Here is a 15,353-nt window from a genome sequence, read left to right as displayed (position 1 = left end):
TGTAAACAAAGAATGAAGACGCCATTTTTGTCTAGAGTTTACCCGGTAATGAGCGCCCGCTCTCGGTGACTTAGGGAGAATGGAAAGTCTCCCATTGGAAAATAAATGAAAAATTCCCAATTTAAATAGGAAAGTCCAATGGGTAAAATGTCCAATTGGAATAGGAAAGTCCAGTATTGGTTAAATGTCCAATTGGTTCCAATTCAAAATGTTGATATGGAAAATTCCAATTGGAAAATTGCAATACCTATTGGTTCCAATTGGTTTGTGCCATATCCAATGGGGAAAATATCCAATTGGTTCCAACTGAAATATTCAATTGGAAATGAATTGGAAATTTTGGTAAGGGAAGTCCTTTGCTAAACACCAGAAAAGCATGGGGAAAACCGATCTAGCCGAGTTTATCATCAACAGAGGTGAAAAAGTCGTCCGACAAGAACTAAAGGTATGTTTTTCATAATATTGCTTGTTTTTTGGTACTTTGCTCACCATTTCCAGCCATTTGTCTATGAACCTGAACTTTCACAAACTTAACTGTAGTATGAGTGAACCATGTTTCTCTATACATACGCACATAACAATGTGCTTAATATGAGACAGTTGCTTTGTCCACAATTTTTCCTATTCATGCAACTGAAATCCTATACCTAAGGATATTGTCTGCACCGATGATAAGGTCACCAATGAAAATGTAATATATTTGGAAATTATCCAAAGCTCATTGAATGCAAACTGCATATAAGTGTACAAACCAATATCCCAATCCTCAAACTAATGTATCTTTGGCAAACGAGTACTTTTAGCATAACTTTGGATCAATAGACCCCCAATTACCAGGAGCTCCTCAATATGCAAATCAAACCCATACAAATTGCACTAATGACCTTATAGTTCTGAGGAGACGATAACTCACAACTTATCCAGTGGTCATCAAAATGGGTCAAATTACTAAAACTCCAACTGACAACTTTTAGAAGTTTCTCATTTAAACTGTTTGATTGTATTTTTCTTCTATAGGATGCATGGGAATTGGAAGACTCAGAAAAGCGTCTACAGAGAGCAGGACTTAGTCGCCTGGAGATACTAGAGAAGTCACATTTGGATGAATGCATCTGCAAGGGTGAATGGCTTGCATGTGCTGAAAATGTATTAATACTTAACAATGATTTGTGCAACAAGAGTTTTTCTAAAGCAGTAACAACTCTCCTGGACGAGGGTAGGGGGAAATATCGTAACATCATGATTACTGGGCCAGGAAATTGTGGGAAAACATTTCTTTTAAATCCATTAAATAAAATATACAATGTATTCACCAACCCAGCAATCTGAAATGCAATCTGGTGCTGAGCATTCAGCAATCTGAAATTATATTCCTGAATGACTTTCGGTGGACCTCGCAATTTCTTCACCAACCCAGCAATCTGAAATGCAATCTGGTGCTGAGCAATCTGAAATTATATTCCTGAATGACTTTCGGTGGACCTCGCAAATAATACCTTGGCAAGACTTGCTATTATTACTAGAAGGTGAACTCGTCCACCTCCCCGCCCCAAAATCGCATTTTGAACAAGATTTAATTTTAAATAAGGACACCCCTATTTTTTGCACTGGCAAAAATCCAATAGTTCTTGTCAAGGGTGGGTCTGTGGATGAAAGGGAAACAGAAATGATGGCCGTGCGCTGGAAAATATTGCCATTTCACCACCATATTCCTGAAGATGAACAGAAGTGTGTACCACCTTGTACCGGGCGGGGGGGGGGGGGGTATCGGCTTTTGCATAATGTCTTAGAAAAACTTCAGGTCGCATCCACCCACCTACCCACCAATACATGTGTACACTGCAGATTGAGGACATACTTTTCATACTATCCAATGGAGGACAATGCCAAAAGTCGAATGGTACCTATCGATGTGAGGACATAACACATGGATCCTTTTTCTTGCGGTTCACTAATGTGAATGTGTATACTGGCCTTCTAGGAAATGTTTTTGGGGGTGGTACACGATTTTCTTGTTCTTTTGGGGGGGGGGGGGGCAGGCCAAAGGTCTAGACTAATCATTTGGCTGTGCCTACAGAGTCACTCTAGGTTATGACTGTACTTTGGTGGTGCATGAGACCTTAAATTTGTTTAAGTGTCATCGTGTTTCTACAAAAGTCCTTAATGTTTCTCCAAGTTCTGGTCTGCAATGCCACAGGACAGGACGATTCAATGTCACGTTTTCCTGGAATCTTCTTCAGCAAAATGAATTTCTGCAAGCCCTCGGTTACGTCTTTCTTTTCCTGGGCAGTCCAGGGGCGTCGCTTGAATTGTCGACGCTTGACTTGTCAAGCTTTTGGAGCTGGATCTGTTTAGGTTGGTGGCCTTCCTACAACACACAGGAAAGAAGAGGTAAATTAGTAAACATAATCAAATGGGGCGTATACATGACCTAAATATGTTCATTTTACCGATGTGACATTTACTCCTCGAGTAAATCAATAAGCAATTTAGCACAAAAGAATGCGATAAAGGTACCTGCAGAAAATGCCTGAGAAGAAGCAGCCATCTTGTTTCATCCTACCGTACAAAATGAGTTGCCGAGATGGGCTAATCTAGACTAATCACTTGGCTGTGCCTACAGAGTGACTCTAGGTTATGACTGTACTTTGATGGTGCATGACACCTTAAATTTGTTGAAAGCAAACGGAGTCTGGCATCTTATCGCATTTTGGTCTACGGGGGGGGGGGGGGGGGGTAAACAGGGAATACAAGTTAAAAACGGGTTTGTTTACCTCCAGTAACATGCAACTCCTCCAAAGATTTGCCATGTTGCGAAACCAAGTTGACTCTCTCCAAGCTGAGGAAAAGTCTAGATAGGTTGGTAACCCTCTGGACAGTGTCTGGCAACTGGTAGTACTCACGATGGACCAGCAAATCATGACCCATGAAGTCTGCAAGTGTTTCAAGCTGATGTTCATTCAAGGCCGGAATTTGTGAAACAGTCGCTACATGTTTACGAAGCTTTGTAGACCGCATGCTACCAGCATTCTCAAGGCCCGCCTCATTTGCATATGCTCGTAGACAGTCGCTTCCTCGTATATGACCTGAGCCTCCGTAACAACTTCGTGCGAATAAGAACATATTGTCTTGTGCCACTCCAGCTGCATTTCTATTTGCGACCAGAGCCTTCAACCACGCCTTCACATCAGTACCAAGAAGAACAGGAACAGTTCTGCCCCTCTTACCAACTATTTCAATGACTTTGAACATTTTACAGAGATGCCGTTCAAGATCAGTCATCACGCAATCACCATTCACAATGGCTGCACTACTGCGCTTGTGAAAATCTTCCAGTTTCATTTTGGTTACTTACCCCTGTCGTCTGCGGTTGAAGATAATGAGATGGCACAGTGTGACTTCATTAAATTTCTTCCAAGCTGGTGTAATTTCATGGCCTTTAGCAGAGTGTAGGAGCTGCACTTCCCTGTTGCCAGTTCATGAAGGAACGATGAGATTTTCACCACATCTGCATTTGTGGGGAGATCAGCACGTCTGTTGCGCTTTCCTGGTACAGTGTTCTGTGGGCATGGGTTGACACAAGTTCTGGCCACTTAATTTCACATAACTGCCTAAACTGTTTGGCCTGTTCCGCTTTTTGCCTAAGATTAAACTCTAAAGCACTTGCTTGCAGTATGAGTGCACATCTCTTGATGGAATGTCCAATCTTGAGTGCTAGAGATGGCACGTGATACATCTGTTTTCCTTCACTGAAGCCGGCGACATCATGAACAGCCTTGACGATATCATTCAGATGGCGGGGATGCACGAATACTTCCAGTGATGCATTTGGTTGGTGGGTATTTTGTCTCAGTTGTGTAACAAGGCGACCGAGTTCTCGTAGTTTGTTCCGAATGTAGCCATGTTGTGTAACATCGTGGCCAAGTCTGAGGTATTCACGTTTGGCAACTTCCAGAATCAAAGAATCATTCTTGACAATCAGACCAACATTGTCTCTCCTCATAGAACTAAGAACCTTGTTCAACTGGAAAGATACACCAGCAGGGGGTGGTTTTAACAAATCACTCTTGTTAGCTACTCGCCCCCTAACACGACCTATCCTACTGCTACCATCAGTCTGTGCAGGGAGCGCAGGCTTAAGTGGGCACTGATGACGCCAAAGATCAAGACGCACGTAATAGCCATAACAATGTATGCATGGTCCATATGCGTGTGGAGATGCCTCATGATTTGGTCTGTATACTATAATAAGGACACCCTTTCCCTCTCTAAGGACTTGGCAATTCCGCTGTGATTACCAATATTGCGGATGTATAACAGAAGTTTCTTGCGGGCACTTAAGTCGGTCTCCGATGCTATCTCTACAACTTCCCTCTCCTCTTTGTGACGCAACTGAAGATGACGGGGTAACTTGGCCTGAGGCTCATCACAGTAAAAGCAAAAGTGTTGTTTGTCCCATTTCCTTTGTCCACCGACATTATCGGTCTGCATGACTGTTACGGCACACTTCTCACTAGAATCATTTGTTTCACATCCTACAGCTTCATTGCTTTGGTGAAGCTTGGCAGTTTCTAAAATAGCTTGTGGGTCATCGTCATTCCAGGAACTGGTGTTGGGGTTGACAGAACTTGAAGGATCAGACTGAAAAATAGCTTGTGGGTCATCGTCATTCCAGGAACTGGTGTTGGGGTTGACAGACCTTGAAGGATCAGACTGAAAAATAGCTTGTGGGTCATCGTCATCCCAGGCACTGGTGTTGGGGTTGACAGACCTTGAAGGATCAGACTGAAAAATAGCGTGTGGGTCATCGTCATCCCTGCAATTGGTATTGGGGTTGACAGACCTTGAAGTATCACACTGAAAACCTGATGTTTGATGGGCCAGCTAGCAAGGAAAAGATAAATGACATAATTAACACCACTGAGACATAATTTTGCAAAACCTTGTGGAGACACTCTTCCTTCCTTCATGATTCAATGCAATATTGTACAATTAAGAGCTAAGAATAACACATATATTTTGTAGAACAACATTTATTTTATTCTCGCAACTTAAAACTGAATATAACATTTGTTATTAATGGCAAGAACATTTTCATTAACAGGTATAATCTTATACAAGAACAAGAAGCATTAGTTTGGGCACCAGTAAATAAAATCCATAAATCCTAATAGGCCAAGAATCCCTTGACTGACTTAATTCATATCAAAAACAGTTTCATAAATACCACTGGTAATAAATCTTAAACAAATTTTTCAAGAACAAGAAACATTCCTTTGGGCACCATCTAATAAAATCCAACAATCCTATTAGTGCAAGAATTCCTTGACTGTCCAAATTCATAGAACAAAATGTTAACATATCCTCCTGGGATTAAATAAAATAATAAAATCGTACTTAGGCAAGACTCCCTTGACTGACTAAATTCATCAAAAGAATAAAAACAGTTTCAAAAATCCACCTGGGATTGAAGACAAAAATCATTACTCAAGAACAAGATACATTCAGTTGAGCATAAACAAATAAAATTCTTCAATCCTACTAAGGCAAGAAATACTTGACTGACTTAGTTCATAGAAAAGAAAGAAGAAGAAAAATAAAAGAATCCCTTTACTGAATAAAAAAAAAAAAAAAAACAGTTTGACAAATCCTCCTGGGATTGAAAAAAGAAATACAAAATTCAAGAACATGAAACAAATAAAATCCTTAAATTCTACTGAGGCGAGAATCCCTTGACTGACTAAATTCATAGAAAGAATAAAAACAGTTTCAAAATATCCACCTGGGATTAAAAACAAAAGTCATTACTCAAGAACAAGATACATTCATTTGGGCATCAACAAATAAAATCCTTCAATCCTACCTACAAAGGCAAGAACTACCTGACTGACTAAATTCATAGAAAGAATAAAAACAGTTTCATGCTTTCCACCTGGGATTGAAAACAAAAATCATTACTCAAGAACAAGATACATTCATTTGGGCATCAACAAATAAAATCCTTCAATCCTACTAAGGCAAGAATTACTTGACTGACTTAATTCATAGAAAAGAAAGAAGAAAAGACACAAGAATCCCTTTACTGAATAAATTAAAAGCAAAAACAGTTTCATAAGTCCTCCTGGGATTGAAAAAAGAAATACAAAATTCAAGAACATGAAACAAATAAAACCCTTAAATTCTACTGACTGACTAAATTCATAGAAAGAATAAAAACAGTTTCAAAATATCCACCTGGGATTAAAAACAAAAATCATTACTCAAGAACAAGATACATTCATTTGGGCATCAACAAATAAAATCCTTCAATCCTACTAAGGCAAGAACTACCTGACTGACTAAATTCATAGAAAGAATACAGTGTCATAATATCCACCTGGGATTGAAAACAAAAATCATTACTCAAGAACAAATACATTCATTTGGGCACCAACAAATAAAATCCTTCAATCCTACTAAGGCAAGAACTACTTGACTGACTAAATTCATAGAAAGAATACAAACAGTGTCATAATATCCACCTGGGATTGAAAACAAAAATCATTACTCAAGAACAAGATACATTCATTTGGGCACCAACAAATAAAATCCTTCAATCCTACTAAGGCAAGAACTACTTGACTGACTAAATTCATAGAAAAAACAAAAACAGTTTCATAATATCCACCTGGGATTGAAAACAAAAATCATTACTCAAGAACAAGATACATTCATTTTGGCATCAACGAATGAAATCCTTCAATCCCTACTAAGGCAAGAACTACTTGACTGACTAAATTCTTAGAAAGAATAAAAAAAGTTTCATAATATCCACCTGGGATTGAAAACAAAAATTATTACTCAAGAACAAGATACATTCATTCGGGCATCAACAAATAAAATCATTCAATCCTACTGAGGCAAGAACTACTTCACAGACTAAATTCATAGAAAGAATAAAAACAGTTTCATAATATCCACCTGGGATTGAAAACAAAAATTATTACTGAAGAACAAGATACATTCATTTGGGCATCAACAAATAAAATCCTTCAATCCTACTAAGGCAAGACCTACTTGACTGACTACATTCATAGAAAGAATAAAAACAGTTTCATAATATCCACCTGGGATTGAAAACAAAAATCATTACTGAAGAACAAGATACATTCCTTTGGGCACCAACAAATAAAACCCTACAAAGGCAAGACTCCCTTGACTGACTATTAATTAACATCAAAAATCATTCCTTGACTCCCCCTGGGATTGAGAAAACATTTTCAAGAACAAGAAAGCGTCCTTTGGGATGGGCATCAACAAATAAAATCCATAAATTCTACTAGGGTTAGAATCTCTTGACTGACTAAATTCATAGAAAAAACAGTTTCATAAATCCCAATGGGATTTTAAACAATAACAAGAAACATTCCTTTTGGCAGCAACAAATATAATCCTACTATGGCAAGGAACACATGTTAAACCCGTTTAAAATGAACTAAAATAATATCATATATCCTCCTGGGATTAAATTGAATCATCATTGCTAGTCAAGAAACACTTCTTTTTACCAAGCAAACAATATTCCGAGTAAATAAGTTACCAAGATTGGAATTAATAAGCTTTTCAAGGGCAATTAGGGACTCTTGAATCATATTGTTTGATAATGTTTTTACTAGAATTGAAGTAAATCATATTTTTCATTTAAATGGGTGCAGAACTGATCTGAAATACTTAGTATTTGGTACAGTGCATAACATACTCTTTAGTAGTGTTGATTCTCATCAAGTGTACTTTTTACCTGACTTACAAAAATTATGTGAATGCTGCTAATTATAATAAAGCTACTTTATCTTCTTGAAACGAGTTACCATGTTTACTATTTTTTCCCTTTCTTCTTTGAGTTGTCTGAACTATGTTGTAAACCTTAAACTTGACACATTTCCATGTTTTATTGCTTAACACCGGGTTGGCTGCTATGCACATTTCACATGACTGCTTCCATGGTACTTGTTCATGTATAATGGAATCTTTCATGTCTTTCCATACTGCTGCTGTTTCTTCAGATTTCCATGAACCTTTTTTCCCTGTAAAAAACATTCTTAATCAGATTAAAAAGTCACTCTGATTAAAAAAAACAGTAATAAATCTATGAACATTTATATTTGTTGATCTTACCAAAACTGTGTTTATATAACATTGTAAAGCCTCTTTACAGTTTTTATGAGATAAACAAGTGTAAATGTTCACAGATTTACTCAAAACTGACATATGTACAGATGGTCATGAGAGAATACTGAAATGCCAGTCTTTTTAAAAGAATTTGTAAAAAAATTAGTAAAATAATGAGTTTTGTAATACATAAATGAAAATACATTGTCGGTTTTTGCACTGTACACTTGTAACTAAAATGACAGATTAAGCTCAAATTTACCTTGCTTAAATATGCATGTTGCCAATAGCGAAGTAAAGGCATGCCGTTTTAGTTTTGCCAAAACTGTAGGGTTATAGTGGCTTTAAAAGGACTCACTCACGCTTGATAAGACACCATGCAATCATCAATCATCAACACGGACACTTAATTTTGCCCAAAGGTGACACGTGCATGGCAATACTACTGCAATCATTGTACACTCGACAAATGTAAGTATATTATGGACATGTGCTTTTAGTTTTAGAAACTATTTAGTTAATGTAATATATTTCCAGGGTGAGATCACAAAGCCAGTCATTAATTGAATAACCTGAAATGCAATCTTCAAGAATGTTGAAAAAAAGGTTGTTGTGACGCTTAAAAATTCTTTGTTTATGTAACTTGTAAAATCAAGAAAAATAATAGGCAAAGGGAAATCTGAAACTTGCATATTAACGCAATATAAAAACTGCGTTGTAATGCTTTACTGAGTTGTGGTGGGTATGAAAAAAATCGTTGATTTCTAAAGCTGTCTTATTGCTGTTGGGAGTATTCCAGTGCTAGGAGTAAATTTTGAGGGTGTTCCTGTATTGATTATGGGACAATAGTCACCTGTTTTCTTCACAGGTCCACATGGATGAGATTAACATAATATGATGTGAAACCAAAACGTGTTACTTTATCATAAAAATAATCGTACCTGCTTGGTGGCGTGAACTGGTGTTCAGAAGTTCAAATGTATTATTTAAAAAAATAATAAATTCAAGTTTGTAACAAAGAAACGATATTAAAAATTTGACCCAATTTGACCTCGACTTCTGGTTCAAACAGTAAGATAGAATTTATTATTTGAAAAAATCATAACTCCCGAACCACATCCTGGTTGTTTATTTTCTGTACGGCGTCAGATAAAGCTTGATTGTCAAAACGAATGGAGTTCTCAGCCTTTTTTCAGATCATCGGCAAAGCTTTTGTAAAATAGTGTCCTCTTGTGGATCAACCTCTTGTGGATCAACATTGAGATCGCAAGGAGCGTGTGATACCTGACCCACCAAAAGATAATCCATCTGTTAGAAAAATTCCTAACTCTTGAACCACACATTGGTTTGACCCCGTTTGACCTTGCATTTTGGTTCAAACCAAAAGTTGAAATTTAATAATACAAATATCTTCACTTCTGAATAACACATTGGATGTTTTTGTATTCCATGACCGGTCGCTTTCGACTTAAGCAAAGTATGAATAGCGCCCCCAATGCCAAACCCAAGCATGGAACTAAATTTAGAACAAACACACGGAGAGCTTTGTGCGCATTGAACGCAACTCTTCTCTACAGCATAACTCTATATTGTAATGGAATCGAACGTTGAATCGAACCTCAATATGAAGATTGCAAAAACCGATTGATATTGTTAAAATTTAAAAAGTAGTCTTCATCATAGACCTTAGCTCATTTATAACTAATTCGCAAGGGGTGTAATTTTTCAGAAAGACTAAAACACTTCCAATCAAACATGAATAATAATTATTAGGGTGTGTTTACATACAATCGCAGTACAAACACATACAAATGACAACAGTTTTAGATTTTATAAAATGAATCTTTAACACCTGTTCATGTATTTATATGAAGCTGAAAAACTCAGAAGAAATTCTAAATTCTAAAAGTTGTATTGTTATAGAACTAAGTTATTATACAGTGGGTATACATTGATACTTACTTTAGATTATAATGAATCTTCAATGAAATGCTTCATCACTTTTGCAGGTATACCTATACTTGTACAAATATTTGCATGTATTTAAATTCATTACAAATGTAATTTTTGTTTATGTTCGATTCTTTGAATGTTAAAACACATTTCAGTGGTCCAAGTATGATATACAAAATTACCTATTTGTAAAATTATAATATTCTTGCATATTTGTTTATCAATAGTATTCCATTTGGTTTTACCACTGCTAGAGAAATAAATATTTAAGTGTTAATTGTACGACATTTTAATTTTGTGTATGATGTTCCATACTTTGAAAATCATAACTATGCACAACAGCCTTCAGGAAGTTGGCTTATACTGTTCAGTGTACAACAGTAGGCATTATTACTGTAGTTGGACACATGATTAGACTATTTAAAGACTTGTAACATATCATTTAAAGGGGGGTTACAGAATTGGTAAGAAAAAAACCTCGTTGAAAATTCCTAAGATCACAGATTTACATAACACTTACACGGTTTAATGATGATGATAGTAGAAAACATCCCTTGAAATATTTCTGTCCAAAATTCCATATTTGATGAGAAAGAAAGAAAAGTAATTTAACGGTCGGACTTTATCGCTCCGGTAGCGCTTTATTAATTTTTTTAAAATCAATTTCGTAAATACTGCCCTTACACGACAAATAGAAGCTATTTTTCACTCAATTGGGCACATGTAAATAATTCGCGAATGGTTGGTTTCTATGGTTCGCAGCAAACGTCGTTCTGAATGATGATCGATCTCGCCGCGCCCATAACACTTTAAAAACTTTTTCGAGCGCGCCAAATTAACCCACCGTTGCATACGAGCTAGTGTTGTGTTTATACACGTAGTCTGGGTCCCACACCCCAAATCTCTGACCTATGTTTACATTAAAAGAGGTCAAGGAATATGTGGTCAGGGAACTAGACTAACTTAAACTCGTGCACCCCATCCAGTACACACACGCGCGGCCCATTGAATACTTTTGGTGCACACTCCATCCACACTCGGCGCGCCGGGGGACTACCGATGCGATCAACCAATATTTGTCAGCAACAATGGATGATCGTACCAAAAACGGGCCGTCCGAAACTCGCAGAGAGTGCAAAAAAAAAGATCAAAAGCTAAATATAACAAAGACCATAAAAAGACGCTATCTCTGCTAAACACATCGATGAAGCTTCCAGTTTCCGTTATGCAGAGATGGCGTCGAACATCAGTAGAAATGAAAATGTCGTGTGCTAGTAGTTAAAAAATAATAGTAGGTTGGCCACGTTTTTACTGGATAAACACGTCGTCGGCCAACAACATGCACCATCGAGGAGAAGAAGCAGCACCGCCAGTTCCAGCCCTATGAAGTGAGTATTTTGTATTTTAGAATCCAACAAACCTTTCACATCATCCACATCATATCGAGAAAAAAAGAGAAGATTCATTAAGAAAATCTTCACCGTCAAAACTCACTAGCACTCCATCCCTGTGAATTCATGCTTTTATTTTTAGTTCACCTTTTTATTGATGTTATAATTTAAGGGAACCTTGAAAAACAAAATCTAGACAATTAGACTGGCCTCTGTATCGAATGTGTTCAGTCACTCACTGACAATATTAATTAAAGCTATCTTATTTATTTCCACATCTAGAGGCCTACCAATGGCTGTTTCAAGTTCAACACCTGTGAAAACAAAATCACTACAAACTATCATGACAGTGACTCCATTTCCTCTGGATTGTAAGTTAATTTTACTTCTATGTTTTTGCATTGCAAATAATAAAATTAATCTTTTCAAACCTCCTTTAGGTCTTCTCACAAACCTGTGAAAAGTTTAGCTCAATTTGTCGTCGAAATTGCAAGATAATAATGAAGAAAAAAACACCCTTGTCAGACAAAGTTGTGTGCATTCGGACGTCGGATGCTTGATTTCGAGACCTCTAAATCAAATTATTAGGTTTCTATATCAAATTCGTGGAAAATTACTACTTTCTGGAAAACTACGTCACTTTAGAGTACGTTTCATTACATTTTTGTGTTCTTAATTTTTTCAAATTTAGCATCAGTGTCAACTACAAGGTTGATTGGCAGTTTATGTACCCCCAGGAGTTTGAGGGTGATATAACCCTACAAGATGACGATTTGTGGAAGCCAGTGATGTCATGTAAAATAGGGCAAGTTTTTTGTCTTGTTTTTTAAACTAAAGTACCGGTATGCAATTACTTTTATTGTACATACGCAGCTGGCATTATTGTATACACAGCTGACATTATTCCATGTATTTTTTATAAAAAGCTGTGAAGGACTTCAAGTGGTTGCACATGCTGAACAAGTCCACGGAATAGCCGACGAGGATGAGGAAGAAGCTGCACAACTTGAAGATGAGGTTGCCTTCACATGGTCGGGTCTACACTGGATCATTTTAGATCTCACAGTGTTTTATACTATGAACCTCTCCCCATTACTCGTTACCAAGTAAGGTTTTATGCTAATAAATATTTTGAGTAATTACCAGTAGTGTCCACTGCCTTTAAAGTGCAGTATTGATTGAAAGTTGCTAAATGTACATACTGGATGTAAAGAAAGGCACTGCCCATGTGTATTTCTGCGACAAATACATTCTTCATCTGTTGGCATTGGTCAGCAATGTGTACAAGTACGTACACCACTCTAGAACTTGAGCAGGCCGAGGTTGGGCTGGCTGCTCTGGTTGCTCATGCAAAATGTCGAAGATGAGACCTGGGCTTCTCTCTGCAGCTTGCAGCAGCAACTGCCGAACTCCTTCGATTGACATTATTTACAATGCCCTCCTGCGTAATTAGAAATTGGCAATGTTTAATTATTTTGATTCCCTATCTATTATCAGACTAACCTTACATTAATGCCAGTTGACTACAAAAAAAATATGTTCTGGATTTGTGGCTACTGAATTTGTGCAGGTTTATGAGCTGTATACATGCAGTTCGTGCTGTAGGGTTGTCACTACCTACAGCATCCAACCATGTACACCTGTGTACATGAATCCCAGTATGTTGAATAAACACTTGGATGTGGGTGGTTTGCAAGTAAAAGGGGTCCAAGTAGTCTGCAAGTCTACAAAATCATAAGTTTCAATAGAAATATACAATGTACATGTGGGTTTGTTGTACCTTAAAAATAAACTTGTGCATTTCAATTATCTGCGCTAGTTGTGTACCCACATTTCTTGCTAGCAGTCATGGCTGATGTGTTTTAACATTGGTATTTAATTATTTATTTGATAGATTTGACAATTGAATTGATTGTAATCAAGTCCAACAAGAGCTTTGGATTTTGTTGTTCTTAGGCGTGAACATTATTTAATGTAACTCTACAGTTTGGTTGTCGAGGGATTTATCAACCATGGTAGAGCCAGAACGAAAGTTATGATTGGGTGGTGGGGGGGGGGGGGGGGAATCCCAGAATTCTAGTGGTGAATTTGTTCAGTTTACATGGTTGTTTTTTTTATCATAGGCCTTTCTGTGTAGTAAATAATTGACGAGGAATTTAAAATGTCAATAAAAAGTGAGAATATTTTTGCCCAACTTATGTACCACTACTATAGTGAATTAATTTTAAATTGATGTTTACCCTTAATCTTTGCTGCCTCTGTTCACGAAGAACAGTCACGGCCTGGGCTTGTGGCAGAGGTTGCAGTGCCGCAACCCCTCTGCCTCTAGTGCCCCTGGCTGCCCTTCCTCTCCCCCCCCCCCCCTTGATGATGCATCTCACCTTGTGCTGCCTTGTCCCGTTACTGTGCCTAAGCTTGTCCCCTTGCTCTTCTGCATTGCCCCCTGCCTTGCCCACTTCTTCTGCCCTCCCTTCCTCTGGTTGTAGTATGTAGGTTAAAGACATGATATGACTTTTTATATTTAATGATTAAAAAGAAAATAATTCAGTTCAGTCTGAAAGCTTACATAACTGTCTGTTTATAAATAATTTAATAAAAGTATGTATCATCAAAAGTATCATCAGAGAAATAGTTTTGCCTATAAATAGCTTGAGATGATGTGAAGGCTTACCAAGATGCGACTGCAACAATTACAATATGTTTACAAAGCTGGACCTCGAACATAAATTTGTCGATTTCTTTTTGGTTGAGAGGTTTATTGGATCAGTGTAGAAAAGCAGAAGATTAAAATGAATAATTGTCACTTCAAACACGCACACACGCACGCACTTCACAAATAACGCGCACACAGAAGCCCATCATGACTAGTATAATAACTTCTTCTGAAATCTGAGTTTTTTTCTAGCCAAACTACACTCTATAGGGCCATTGTATCCTTGGATTTTTCATATTCATGGTGCTTGAGTAAGCATGGATAGATGTGTACGAATTGCATCTCGTTCTTCCTAAAGTCGGAAACTTAGATTTCACATAAACACAACACTGGGTTGGGGGAGAGGGCTATCATCGATTCCTTACCTGACTTTGTCCTTCCAATTCAGGTGAGCACACTTCTTCATAGGCACGAACCACTTGTGAAGAATTCAAACTCATTTTAGTTTGTAGGCTACTACACGAGATACAGCTAGGACGACTGTTTTGTACAATAATATACAATGTAAATACTACAACATTCATTCACAGGCGCGTGTACTGTGATGTGTAGCTGCGTTTGTTGCCAACTAAAAAAAATATCTTCTGTAAACTAATGCTATATAATTACTCTCCTCCATTCTTAATTCGAGGAAATTTATATTATAATGGAACTAACCCCCTGTTATGCACTTACTACTAGAAACACACATTCTACCTCTACTCAAGATCCATGGTTGAGAAAGCCGATATGGATTAATAAAAATAAGTGTGTAAATACAAAAAATTACAAAAAAATAAATGAATCACGTGAGCCTACACGATAAGCATAAAACTGCCATTGTCACTGTCAAAAGACATTGTTGAGGCAATCTATAGGCTATGTACAGTACACCGAGTTAAAGAACCACTTGTCGTAACCCCCCTTTCAACCTTGATTTTGGCCCAAAGTTTTTTCCCTGTTTTTGTTGCTCGAAACAGAACAATTAGTCAAGAAAAAGAGACAGATTTTTTAGAATCGCAATAGATTCCTGTGTGGAGGGATGCGTCCGGGCTCGCCGGTTGCCGCATGGCCGCCCGACGGCTGTGTGTAGTCGCGGCCCGCCCGGGTTGCTTTGCGCCCGTCATGTGTGATGATCCCAGTATATTTTGTTGTCGTCGTTTACGTTT

At 37.5% G+C, this 15,353-nt stretch overlaps 1 protein-coding gene and 1 pseudogene across 1 annotated transcript; one reads left to right on the top strand and one right to left on the bottom strand.

Moving 5' to 3' along the window:
- The first annotated feature begins 138 nt into the window (after positions 1-138).
- On the top strand, positions 139-2,355 carry LOC117299177 (annotated as a pseudogene).
- Positions 2,356-2,754: 399 nt separating this feature from the next.
- Positions 2,755-3,342, bottom strand: LOC117299176. Its single transcript, XM_033782637.1, has one exon. It carries the CDS (start codon positions 3,340-3,342, stop codon positions 2,755-2,757), a length of 588 nt encoding a protein of 195 aa, XP_033638528.1.
- Between the last annotated feature and the right edge of the window lie 12,011 nt (positions 3,343-15,353).

This window comes from Asterias rubens, chromosome 14 (genome assembly GCF_902459465.1).
Source record: "Asterias rubens chromosome 14, eAstRub1.3, whole genome shotgun sequence".
In the NCBI taxonomy this organism is placed as follows: Eukaryota; Metazoa; Echinodermata; class Asteroidea; order Forcipulatida; family Asteriidae; genus Asterias; species Asterias rubens.
The sequence above is the reverse complement of the archived record's forward strand: the minus strand, read 5'-3'. Positions and strand labels throughout refer to the sequence as shown.